This window comes from Emydura macquarii, unplaced genomic scaffold (assembly GCF_026122565.2).
Source record: "Emydura macquarii macquarii isolate MOO-44397 ecotype Brisbane River unplaced genomic scaffold, CSIRO-AGI_Emac_v2 contig_2422, whole genome shotgun sequence".
Classification (NCBI taxonomy): Eukaryota; Metazoa; Chordata; order Testudines; family Chelidae; genus Emydura; species Emydura macquarii.
Genome location: NW_027132559.1, coordinates 36,144,215 through 36,157,683, shown reverse-complemented (window position 1 = coordinate 36,157,683; position 13,469 = coordinate 36,144,215). Strand labels below are relative to the sequence as shown.

At 40.6% G+C, this 13,469-nt stretch overlaps 1 protein-coding gene across 3 annotated transcripts in view; it reads left to right on the top strand.

The window, feature by feature from the left end:
• NMT2 (N-myristoyltransferase 2) overlaps positions 1-13,469 on the top strand; it is a 55,852-nt gene that overhangs the window by 31,742 nt on the left and 10,641 nt on the right. Inside the window, exons 4-9 of one of the 3 annotated variants that reach the window (XM_067562276.1) lie at positions 2,031-2,149; positions 2,242-2,333; positions 2,440-2,556; positions 3,391-3,561; positions 8,125-8,233; positions 11,433-11,633. In XM_067562276.1, the coding sequence (XP_067418377.1) occupies positions 2,031-2,149; positions 2,242-2,333; positions 2,440-2,556; positions 3,391-3,561; positions 8,125-8,233; positions 11,433-11,633 (809 nt within the window). The remainder of the gene's footprint in view (positions 1-2,030; positions 2,150-2,241; positions 2,334-2,439; positions 2,557-3,390; positions 3,562-8,124; positions 8,234-11,432; positions 11,634-13,469) is intronic. The other 2 variants (XM_067562277.1, XM_067562278.1) reach the window with 2 other exon arrangements.

The following is a 13,469-nucleotide window of genomic DNA, read 5'->3' as shown; positions in this document are numbered from 1 at the left end:
CTAGAGCAAAGCTGACAAACTCTTTTCTGTCCTCAAGTTCAACTTCTGCTTTTTGGTGCTTAGTCCAGATGTTGTCAGCAACAAAAGTTTTACTGTTAAGAAAACAAGGCTTCCTTTTTTAAAAAGGCTTTGAATTTGTCTCCTATAGCTTCTGAGCCTCCTGGCCCCAATAATGTCAGCCCATCATGGTCTTCTCAAGTTGTGCACTCCAAAAGTGGGAAGTTTGGGAGCGATTCAGAAAAGGTGAAGAAATACGCAGAAACTCTTTTATTTATGGTTATACATGTGATAGTGCAAAATTCACTTCAATTTCCCAGTTAACCCAATAGCCTGCGTAGGGTGCTGGATATAGACTCCATCTCCAAAGGCAGTTGTTAAAGTGCTGTTTGATGGCTCCAAACTGTTTGGAGAGTTCCTTGTAAGGCTCTCCAGTGTTCTTGAGAACTTAACAAGATAATGCCACAACATTGCTTCTCGAGGAACTCTAAATCCATCTTTTGGAATTTTAGCTATCTTTTCAGAACACCTCAAACTACTTGTTCTTTCACCCTACATGAGGCACTGGAATGTGTTTTGCTAGCCAGCAGTCAGTGAGGCCATACTTTGAATGGCCCTTCAGCACCAGCTCAGATATGAGAGCTTGCTGGCTGTGTCATTCATCAGCCTAGGTGGAAGATGAGAAAAATGTCTGGGCCGCTACCAACCAATTGACTGTAGGAGTGATTCCAAAGGGCTGCTTAATAGAAATAGGATTTGTAGAATTTGAGTGGTCTTTGACTATTCTGTTAAGCAGCCTGTCTGAATCACTTCTAGATCCTATTTATGAAAAGTGGAAATGGCCTAGACCTTTACATTTTTCAGCTTCCTCCTGAGTGAGTGGGCTGGGAAGGAAGCCCTTTCTCCAGTATGTTGAAGATTATGACTTCAGATGGAAACATTAGTCTTTGTGCCTCAAGAAATAGCTGCAGGGATCTCTGTTCATAAACTTCAGAGTTCTCCCTACTTGTACTAAGACAAGACTGTCAGCAGTAGTTCCTATATGGTAGTTTACCATGGTGAATCAAGGCTACCATTTTGTAGCAATGGCATTTGGAAGGTTAACTATACCCAGAGTCTTAATGGAGCTGCTGGTGATTCTGGCCTTCCAACCTGGTCGCCACACAATGCCAATTTATTACTATTGGGCAATCTCTTCACAGAAGCTCTTTCTGCAAAAGAAGCAGCCTAGTACACCCTACTGGCCATTCAGGTGTATTAATGAGAACTAAGATTGCAATTGACTGATACACATGCTGCTATATAATTTTGCAAACATGATTAACATGTTATATTATAATGTTGTTCAGCTTTGGAAGCCTCTCCTGGGGCTGGCTGGCTGATGTGCAATAGCTGTTCAAAAGAGGAAGAGTGGCTCCTGTTTATATTTTATAAAATATCTTCAGCCTAGCTGCCTCTGAAGTTATGAAGACAGACAAGATTACACAGCAGCGAGTCCAGAACAATAGGTGTAACCACAATTTTAATTTAGAATTTACAAATGAAAGTTTTCTGTTTTCACTGTCAGCCATTCTGTCAAATTCCCTGATCCTGCAAACACTGATGCATGTGAGTAGTGCCACTGGGTTCATATGAGTCAATGTTTGCAAAATACAGGGCCATAGCTTATGAATCTCACTGTTGAACTGCAGAACTCTGCCTCCGACATGGTTTTCAGTGCTTGACTAAGGGTTACAGATGTACTGATAATTTGCTATTCAGTTGTACTCTGTTATGAAAAGTTAAGATATAAACTGCAGTAGAATAGCACTGAGCCTCTGTACAATAGTTCTGCGGAAGCAATAGCTGACTTGAGTGTGTTGTAAAACAGAGAAATAATGTAAACAAACAAAAGCTTATTTTTAATATTTTTTTAAAAGCTTCAGATTCTGATTTCATGATTGTAAATTACGCCTTATGTGAAGTGATTTTAAAAAAATTAGTTTTCAAATTAGCTAGTAAAATAACTTTTTTCCCCTCCCTTTCAATAACAGATGAAATTATAACTTCTCATGGTGCAATTGAACCAGATAAGGACAATGTCCGTCTAGAGCCATACTCTTTGCCACAGGGTTTTATGTGGGACACTTTGGACCTGAGCAATGCTGAAGTTGTAAGTAAAACCATGTGAACACACACAGTCCTTGATGAAACATTCTGGCTGACATGTGAGATAAATTTCTTCCTTTTTTGATGTGTTTTCAGCTAAAGGAACTGTACACATTATTAAATGAGAATTACGTAGAAGATGATGATAACATGTTTAGGTTTGACTACTCACCTGAGTTTCTCATGTGGTGAGTAGCAAGTTCCATGTATTGCTTCAGTTGGATTGCAAATAAGGATGTTTTGATCATATTCTTTTGGGCACTAATCTGTAATTATTTCTGCCACTGATTCTAGGGCACTACGTCCTCCAGGCTGGCTACCCCAGTGGCACTGTGGAGTTAGAGTATCTTCAAACAAAAAATTGGTAGGGTTCATAAGCGCCATCCCTGCACACATTCGGATTTATGACAGGTAAATATAAATAGATACAAAAAATAAAAACAAATAATAAATCTTGAACTGTCTTGCATGGTGGGGATTATCTGACTGAAGAGTTGAGTGCTAGGCTGTGTTGACAGTAAAGGCAGAAGAAATCTAACACAGCTCTGAAATATTTCAAAAGGCTTTTGGATGTTTACAATTAAAACTAATGACAAACAAATGTCCACCTGGGAAACATTCTGCTGAAGGAAGGTGTGGAGATCTGGTTGGTGTTTTCTGGCCTATAGAAAAGTGTAAAGAGGATGTTCAGTCAGATTTTTCAGAGCTTTCTGTGTAAGGCTGGAGCACTGGAATAATAAACTAGTGATCATGAACTGATGAGCCTTTTGATATTTCTTTCCTTCTGCTTTGATGATAACTTTCCAGGCCCTTAAATCCAACTGTAGTTGGTCTTGGTACAGAACCGAAGGGTATTATGGGCAAATTTTCCAACCTAGGCATCCTGCGAGATGAAGTTACAGAATGTTAACATTTGTAGTGTACTTTGAGGATGCAACTTAAGGCAGCCAGGTTAAAAATTTAGATCTGTATTCTTAAAAGTATGTGTAGACTTCAAAACCTTGTAAAATACAAAGAGCGTACACCAATATTGGATAAGAAATCCCAATGATGCATCAGCGCCCTTTGTTAGATAATTGAGTCTTTCTGTTGCAGACTTTAAAATGAACGTTATTTATGTTTTTAAGAAGCTATATTATATAATCTGAATTTCTACTATCAACATGGAAAATAAAACTATATAAATAAGACTATACTATGCTTTAGTGGGTTTTATAACCTTTTTGTTATTTAAATTGCTTTTAGTGTGAAGAAAATGGTAGAAATCAATTTTCTTTGTGTCCATAAGAAATTGAGATCTAAACGAGTAGCACCTGTACTGATTCGGGAAATAACCAGAAGAGTAAACCTGGAAGGGATTTTTCAGGCAGTTTACACTGCAGGAGTGGTACTCCCCAAGCCTGTGGCCACATGCAGGTAACCTAGGTGGTGTTCATAGTAACATTGGTCCCAAGAATTATCATTTTAAAGAGGATGCCTTGTCACTTTTCACAAACTAGCTGATAAAAAAAATTCATTTTTCTGCTGTAAATTTCTGGTAAACATTGTGGACGTGATTCTAACCCAGAGGACATGACCAACTTCTTTGCGGTGCTTTGGACAAAGACACTTCTTGGAATGAAATCTAGTCCTGTTTTAACCTATTTGGGGCCCTGCCAGCACTACGATAGGAACTGTAGTAGTAATGATAGGGTTGTATACTTCTGTACATAAATTTTTCAAGTGACCTATTTCTGGGGTGACCATATGTCCCGTTTTGGCCAGGACAGTCCCTTTTTTAAGCCCTGTCCTGGCCATCCTGACTTTTTTGACAAAAGTGGGCTCAGGCCAGCACTACACGGTATCCCATTTTTCCTTTGGGAAATATGGTGACCCTATCTATTTCCCGAGTGGGACACTATACCCCGTGGCCTGATTGCTCACCAAAGATAACAAGAGTTTCTGGGAACAATATAGTATTACTTTTTAAACACCTTCCCTTAGGGTCTCCTCTCTGGAGAAAGGGAGGTTTGTTATGCATCTTATAATGATGGAAAAACTAAACTGTCAGAAAAGTTTGTATTAAGTTCAGTAACTTTGTTTGCATGGAGTGGATTCAATATTGCTTATGCTGCCAGATGTAAATCCCTGTAGGGTTGACTAAATCCTTAATCCTTCTGGTAGATAACTAAGCCCTGTAGCTCTTTGAATCTTTTGGATTAAATCTTAAAAACTGAAATCCTGTTTGCAGTTTGTGGACATCAGAGATCCCCTAAGACTTTATTGGGGAAGTGTAGGTATAGGTTTGCTATCGTTGGCCAGAATTTTCCTTCCTCTGATGCTGGATATCCAAGGATGTTTTATCACAGAGATAGCTGGCAGGAAAAGGACTCCAGAAAAAACTACTTACGCAGACTAGCAGAGGGTCTTCAAGTGCTTGCTCATGTTGATTCCAAGTAGGTGTGTGCGCACTGTGTGCATAGTTGTCAGAAGGTTTTTCCCCAAGTGGTATCCGTAGAGTCACCCTGGAGTCATGCCTTCATGGTGCTGTATATAGGGCCCTGACGACCCCCTGCCTCTTCAGTTCCCTCTTACTGCCTGTGATGGTCACTGGAACATCCATCTTCTTTTGCTCTGCAGGCGTCTTCCTAGTGGTTGTTTCAACTGATACCTGTAGATAGTCAAATAGTTTGAGTTAGTTGGTAGTTTAGTTAGTTAGGACCCCACTTATCCTTCCCCGGGGCCGGAGCATGCCTTATTCTCCTGGCTTTAAAAGCCCATGCACAGGAGTGATCCCCATACCACTTGTCTAAAGTGTCTCAGGAAAACCCATCAGAGGGATCACTGTAAGATCTGCAGGAAATTCTACCCAAAGACAAAGAAGGAGAGGAGTCAGAGATTGAAGTTCATCCTAATGCTCTCTGGCCACACTCAGTGCTGAGCCCAGCCAAGCTGACACCTAACACACCAGCATACATAAGAGAGACTGTGCCGAGGAAGTACTCTGTGTCTAGAGACCCTAGGCACTGTCACAGATTACTGGTACCAAGGGACATCTCAGGGATACAGCACTGTTTACAATCCCCTAAACTGTGTAAGAAGCACAGGAAGACGGATGGGGGCACTTGCCAACATCCAAAAAAATAGCATGTAAGGGCTCGAGCAGAGTGCAACCGGCATCAGGTCACTCAAGTGCCATTCCCTCAGCCATCGAGTCCGGTGCCTTTGGAATCCCTGCCCAGGGGACCTACAGCTCCCCTTCATGCCAGAGACTTTTGAAGCAGCCAGGGAACTGATAAAGAGCATGGGGCTGCCATCCCCTCCAAGGTGTGAGCATGCTCTGGACATCATACAACTGGTGCTGAAAAAGCACCCGGTGCCATCCAGGGGAAAGCAAGCTATGATGCCATGGTTGCCATCTCCCTGGCACCGCTCTCCGGCACCATCAGGGACCCCACTGTCCTAGTCCCTGCAAAGCGAGTTGTTGGGCTCCGACTCTGAAGCAGAGTCCTACTCCTCTCGAAGAAGCTGGCACCAGTCAGAGAGGTTGTTCAGCCCTTTCCCATGCTTTGGCTGCCACAGTGGCAAATTCCAGCTCCGTGGCCTTTTTGGACTCCTGGGGCATTCCCCAGGCTCAGGAGTCGCAATCTGGACAGTTGCTATCACTCGCCTCCCGAAGCAGACATCACCCACCTCAATCAGGTGACGTGCTACCACATGGTACTGAAACTGGCACCGAATATGATGCTAAGTCCAGTACCAAGCACAATGTTGATCCTGTCATCAAGTTTGAGGAACCATTGCCACGGGACCCTCTGGGAGCAGAAGGTCAAGAGACTGCTCCCATCGGAGCGTCATCTTCTTTGTCCCCAGATGAAGTAGTAGTGGGTTCCTCAGCAGCACTAGTTGTAGATGATAACAGGGGTCATCAGGAGTTCTTGAAGAGGATGGTGCAGAATATGGGGCGCCAGATTAAGGAAATCTCTGATAACGCAGACCCTGTGGTAGACATTCTAGCCCCTGTCGGCCCACCCAGGGTAGCACTGCTACTGAGAAAGACCATTTGTGACCCAATGAAGTCACTATGGCAGAATCCTGCTTCTATGCTCCCAACTACAAAGAGAGTAAAGAGAAAATATTTTGCACCCCCAAGGACCACAAATGCCTGTATACTAATCCCTCACCAGGGTCACTCGTAGTTGCAACAGCCAATGAGTGTGAGAGGCAATGTCAACAAGGCCCCATATCAAAGACAAAGGATGCTAAAAAATTGGATCTCTTTGGCAGAAAGATGTATTCTACTGGGGGGTCCAACTCCATATCGCAAACCAGCAGGTGGTTTTGAGTAGATACAATTTTAAATCTTGGGGGGGTCTATGTCAAAGTTCTCAGAGCTTATACCATCAGACTCCAGGACAGAGTTCATAGCTCTAACAGAAGGCAAGACAGTTGCAAAGGCCTCGCTTCAACTGGTGCTGGATGTGGCAGATGCTGCAGCTCATTCATGTCATTGGCGGTAGCAATGTGTCGGAGCTACAAGCTTTCGGTCTCCTGCATGAGGTCCAGCAATCGATCCAGGACCTTCCCTTTGAGGGTCTGGCACTGTTCTCCGAGCAGACGGATTCAAAACTGCACAGCCTTAAGGACTCTTGGACTACTTTAAAGTCCTTAAGCATCCACACGCCAGCACCGCAGAGGAGGCATTTCAAACCTCAGCCCCTACCTAGGTTCTACAAATCCCAACTGAGGCAGAAGTATAATTGTAAGAGGGGCAGGAAATACAAGAGGAGACCCTCTCAGCCTTCTAGCAGCCAAGGCTCTGGACCGGCGAGACAATCCTCCAGTTCTAAACAGAACTTTTGAAGGTGCACCCGAGGGCAGGGTACCAATCCAGGACTCAGAACTTTCACCCCTATTTTTTTCGGACCGGCTATCCCACTTCTACTGTGCGTGGGCCCAGATCACATCCGATTGCTGGGTGCTATGCACGGTAGAACTGGGATACCCCCATCCTTCTTCCCACCCTTCTGGTATCATCACAAAGACTCTCTTCATGGATCACGTCATGTATCAGGACTTGTTATGACTTGACAAAGATACCGGTCCTAGTGCTGACAGCTCATTCCACAAGGGCACAGGCATCCTCGGCAGCATTCCTCACTCAGAGCCTGATCCAAGACATTTGTAGAGCCACAACGCACACCTTCGTGGCACACTATGCTATTACACAGCAAGCCAGAGACGATGCTGCTTTTGGTAAAGCAGTACTGCAATCCACAGATCATTGTACTCCGACCCCTCCTCCTATGAATCTGCTTGGGAGTAACCTACTTGGAATCAACATGAGAGAACACTCAAAGAGGAAAAAACAGTTACTAACCTTCCATAACTGTTGTTCTTTGAGATGTGTTGCTCACGTCCATTCCATGATCCATCCGCCTACCGTTCTGTCAGAGCCAGACGGCAAGGAACTGAAGAACTGGGGGGTTGGCAGGGCCCTATATATATGGCGCCATAAAGGCATGACTCCAGAGGCTCCAGAGCTGACCCTATGGATACCACTAGGGGAAAAGCCTTCCGGCGACTGTGCACATGGTGTACCCACACCTACTTGGAATGAACATGAGCAACACATCTCAAAGAACAATAGTTACAGAAGGTTAGTAACTGTTTGTTTTTTGTGAAGACAGCCAAGCCTATGACAAGGGTGAAGTACAGTTGCCATGGTTACTAATCTCAGTATTAAAAATGTTGTGTGTGGATACAAACTACGTTGATAGCCAACCATACCATGTTCATTAACAAGTTTCCAAGTTGTAGTATAGACACTTTATTGACCTGTGTAGCTACTGCTCAAGACCCCTGTAGATAGCAGAACAGGATTGCTCCTTAAATGCAGTTGTTTAATTTTGGGAGGCAGGGATTGGATGAAATACATATAATACATATATTTTTAAAATTAGTAATTATATTAACATCTATTTTAAATTGTATTTCCAGGTACTGGCATCGATCACTGAACCCCAGAAAATTGGTAGAGGTGAAATTTTCACATTTGAGTAGAAATATGACTTTACAAAGAACAATGAAGCTCTACAGACTTCCCGATGTAAGCAATGTATCTGCCTAGAGAACCCTCACAGTTATTGTGGGGCCCAAAATACCCTTCCATCTGTCTCTGACAAGGCAAGCTTTTCATTTTGGAAGGGAAGCGTTCATAGCATGTGAAAACATATTTGTTGGTTGGGAAGGGGATTCTAAGAGTGTAGATAAGTTTATTTAGAAATACCAGAGACCTTAAACAAATCACAAAAACCTCCAACTGAACTTCAATTCAATCTCATTCAACCAGAAACTGAAGAAACACACTTTTTTTGTACAGTTAATTTCTCATCCAATTAAGGTATCACTTCCAATGGAGTAGGAAATTCACAGTTTATGGCCTAAATTTCTTACAAAGAAGGCATCTTAAAATTTTTATAAGACAATGCTGAGACACATTTCAACCCAGTTTGCCAGAGAATGTTTTCTCCACACAGTGAGCTGCCTCAGCAAATTGTGGCTCAGAAAATGCTATGTACTGTGTGTCTTTTATCCAAAAAAAAAAAAAAAAAAAAGTCCATCTTCCCTTCCTCCAAGTTTTTCCATAATGACTTATCTGCCTTTGGACAGCCATGTCAACCATTCTTACCTAGTCTGACATCACAAGCGCTCATTACTTGTATAGCGTCAACACTGTACTAGGTGCTCCCCTGCACAGCCCAGTCCATTGTTTTTGTCTCAGTACATACTGGTACCAGTGTGATCCACTTCTCATGCTGCAGACATACACACTCTCACTTGTATGCAGTGCAGTAGTTGGCAGAGCCTAAAAATGAATAACCAAATTAATTTATTTTTAGGCCCAAAGAACTAAGTTGAACTTTAATCAAATTTTGAAATAATTTAAATCCTAAAAATCTAGTAAATACCATCAAACCCTATATTTGAATTAACTCTGTTCTATGTCTCAAAAAGACAACAGAGAAAATTTGCCATCTCTACCCACTACTATTTATAGCACAAAGTTCATAAATGAATGGGATTTATTAGAAAACATACAACTCTGATTTTAACCAATCCTTGCTAATTCATAAATTACAGACTACAACAGAAGAAAAATAAAGTATGGGGAAAAAATAAATGCACTGCACCAGCCCTAGAAAAACAGTTCAGGAGAGATTAGGACATGTATGCAGCACTGTACACAGACAATAACTTCCAAGTAAAATTTACAAAGCACCTAAGTGCCATTTTCAAAAGTGACAGAGGCACTTAGGAGCCTATGTCTCACAGAAAGACAAGAGAACTTAAGCTCCTTTGTACCTAAGGGTATGTCTACGCTATAATTGGACACGTGATTGCAGCTCAGGTAGGCCTAGCATTAGCTTTAATCTAGCTAACGCAGCTAAAATTAATGGTGAAGATGTGGTGGCCTGGACTAGTACAGTTTAGCAACACAACTCTGATATTTTTTGCCATCTACCCTGAAGATCTGTTTGAAATAATATAAGAATATTGTGATTATAGTTTTTTTTTTTTTAAATCACTATAAATAAACCTTCTTGGGTATTTTCCACTTTCCAAGTATACAGTCACTTAATAGAGGACTTTTAAGAAAAACTTAAACTGATGGAAAAGTATACCAAAAGGAACATGCTTTGCCAGTCTGTTATTTCAGGTATTTGTTTTCAAACCTTCTTCTGTTTCATCCTGCCTAGAGATCAAAATCCTAGGCTAGGACTGCCACTTGAGTTGGGATACACTCAGAGCAGCTTGCGGGGAAGAAGGCAAGTGACTTTAAGCCAGTAACTGTGTTCCATAGTCCTGGAGTTGGCCGTGTGTTGGACTAGTCCCCAGCATATGTTCAGACAGCTTCAAGCTATTCTGGCAGCGAAGGATTTCTGGGATATAAGGATGCCCCCAAGCCAGGCTTCCAACCCTGCAGGTGCACTCCCTATATGGGGTTGAAAGAGGAGAGTTCTGGGGAATATGGGCAGCTGCAGTAGTTCCACCTTCCACAACGGGCATCCTACTAAGCCAGCTTTCTGACTGCTTTGCTGGAATTGGATAAAGCAATCAGCCAGCCTGAAAATTGGGGCCCCCATGTATTTGACATTGCCACGAAAATGACTGTTACAAATTCAGTATATGACTTCATTGAATGATGAAGCAGGTGTAGGCTGTGAAAGAGAATGACCCTTTGTTAACAAAGAAATATTCTGGATAATTAACAAAAGTTATTGGGGAAAATAAGATTCAGTTGCTTTCCTCATATCTAAACATTAATTACAATACACAATAGAACCTCAGAGTTATGAACACCTCGGAAATGGAGGTTGTTCGTAACTCTGAACAAAACATTATGGTTGTTCTTTCAAAAATTTACAACTGAATATTGACTTAATACAGCTTAATACTTTATTATGCGGAAGAAAAATGCTGCTTTCTTTTTATTTTCAAGTAGTTTATGTTTAACACAGCACTGTACTGTATTTGCGCTTTTTTTTGTCTCTGCTGCTCCCTGATTGCATACTTCCAGTTTCAAATGAGGTGTGTGGTTGAGTGGTCAGTTCGTAAGTCTGGTGTTTGTTACTCTGAGGTTCTGCTTTATTAGAAATACTTTTTCTTCATTGTCTAATGTCTCTCTGTGAAATATCTTATTTTCTAAAATAGACTGTAGCTTTCTAATTCTAGGATGGCCTTAATTTATATGAGAAGGGCTTTCTCATGAGTAGGTTATGTAGGCATAGAATATTTATCTAACAAGCTAGTTTGGAGGGGTAGAAGTAGCTAGACATTTTCATGTTAAATGTTTGCTGACCAAATATAAACATAAATGAGAGAGTGCTTTTTAGTTGGTATCCAGCATATTTTTGTCTTCTGGTCAGTTTCAGATAATCAGGGTTTTTCTGGGACCTAAATAATTTAGAAGAAAAGAAATAATGATCAAACTAAAGAACGGAACACAAAATGTGTGAAGTTTAGGCTACTGGCAATGGTGTCTGATTCTCTGGAGAAATGAAGTAGTACTAGTAATGGTATGTAAAGATTGAAGTGTCCCAGACTGTCCCAGTAATTAGAAGGTAGGGAATACTGATTGAAGGCAGTTTTTAAAATGGCATAATGAATTAGAAGGCTAGAGTAAAATAGGCTAATAATTAATATTCTATAGCAAATGGAGTACATTCTGTAACCTACTTTCACATCTTTTGTAAATAAATTCCTCCTTTCAACATCTTAATGTTTTTTCTTTTTATTATATCAAGGCCACAAAGACTTCAGGTTTGAGACCAATGGAACAAAAAGATATTAAACCAGTTCAAGAATTAATCAACAGTTACTTGAAGCAATTTAATCTTGTTCCTGTAATGGATGAAGAAGAGGTAGCCCACTGGTTCCTGCCTCAAGATCATATTATAGATACGTTTGTGGTCGAGGTAAAAACATTGGTTGACAATGTAAATGAGGTATATGTAAACTCCACCCCTGCCTCCCCAGTAATATTACACAAGTAATTCAGTGTAAGGCTATATTGACATTAAGGTTCTGATGGCATTAAGATAACTACCATGAGAAACAAGAGAGCTTTCTAGTGTATTAAGAGCCATTATCTATACTTAACCTTGCATCATAGCGTTTTGGAGCTTGACATCACACTTTTTCAGTTTTGTTCTGTATATTGAACAGAGAACAGTAAACATTATTGTATATTCTAATCACATAATAAGAAATCACTTAATTTGGAGTGTGTGTGGACTTCAGTGGTAATGTAACAGGTTGTTTAAATAAGAATTTTAAAACTGAAAGTGATCATCATCTTGGATATCCTCCTCGAGAGTGATGAAGTACTCATGGAGGTGATTTCAATTTTTAAAAATCCTGTTTGTTTGTGTTTATTTGTTTTTCATCACCCCTTCTGAGAAAAAGACAATTTGATCATAAGTATTAATATTCAAATCTGCTTTTCCAGAAAGAAATAAGCTGCTAAAATGACTGAGATGAGGAAATGGGGATCTGATTGGGGTCTTATGTCATTCCTTCAGCTGTCAAATAGGAATTCCACAGCAGGCCAGCACAAAATTTAAATACTGCTTAACTGATGTCAGGTGCACCTATTCACGTGGAAAGTTCCAGTACCTGATAAATCTGCTTCAGATGTAATCTGATACTCATTTTAATATTAAATTCACACCTCTCGGTGCTATTATCTGTTGGTAAAATTTTCAAAAGGGCCCATGTTGCTTAGGAGCCTGAGTCCCATTGAAAGCCAGTGGGATTTAGACTTGTAAGTGATAGAGCTACTTTTGAAAATGTTAACCTGTCTAGTTGCAGGCTGAACAAGATGAAAAACTCATCTGCCTACACCCCTGACCTGTGATCTCTCCATATCTGGCCAACTAAACAGGATTGGGTTAGTATTTGGATTGGCGACCTCCAAGGCACAGCAAAAGTAGGTGGTGGTGATTGGTGAAGTGGAGTACGCTATGCTCTTTCCTTTGAGTCCATATTGAACCTGTCCCTGATGATGATGATCGTGGGATGCTATATTGCCAGGAGTGTTTCTTTTAGAAACCTAACCATCAAAGATCCCACAGAATTTTTCTTAAAACTAAGATTGTGAGGCTCCAAGTTATGAACAAATTCAGTCTTTGTAAACTTTGCCTAAATTCCCCTTTCCATTTCAGCTGAGTAAGCTATTCTTCACTACCTGTTCTAAACTATTCTATAGTATTGCTTAGTAACAGTTGCAGATTTTTATCATGGTTGTTGGGTTAAAATAGTCACTATATTAAATTTGTTTGTTAGTGTTTAGAAATCTTTTTACGATGAAAGAAACTACAGAAAAGTTAGATTGTAATTCCATTTTAAGAAGATTGCCTTCACAGCACAAATGGCCAAAAGCTTTGTTTGAATTAAAATAAAAGTTTTGGTACTAAAGGCCATAGAAAAATGAAGGGGGAGACCTTAATAAAGCTCATCATCACTGAATTAACATTTCTAGCATCCCTAATGATGAACTTGCAGCATCATTGGTAGTGTTTTCTTAAGGTGCTTGGTTAATTCATCTCTGTGATACAGAGCTCAGCATATAAGAAGATAGTTATTTTCCAGATATGATGGATTCCATTTTTGGCTTATTAATGTGATAGAAGTCAAATACTTTGTGTAGGAATGTAGAAAGTATCCTTCATTGAACCAAGTGTGATGGTCCACAACTGGTAGGAACCAACCATTTAAAAAAATAACAAAAAAAACCAATTTCTGGATCCTCCTTGCTTTAATTTCTTGACACAATCGAGATA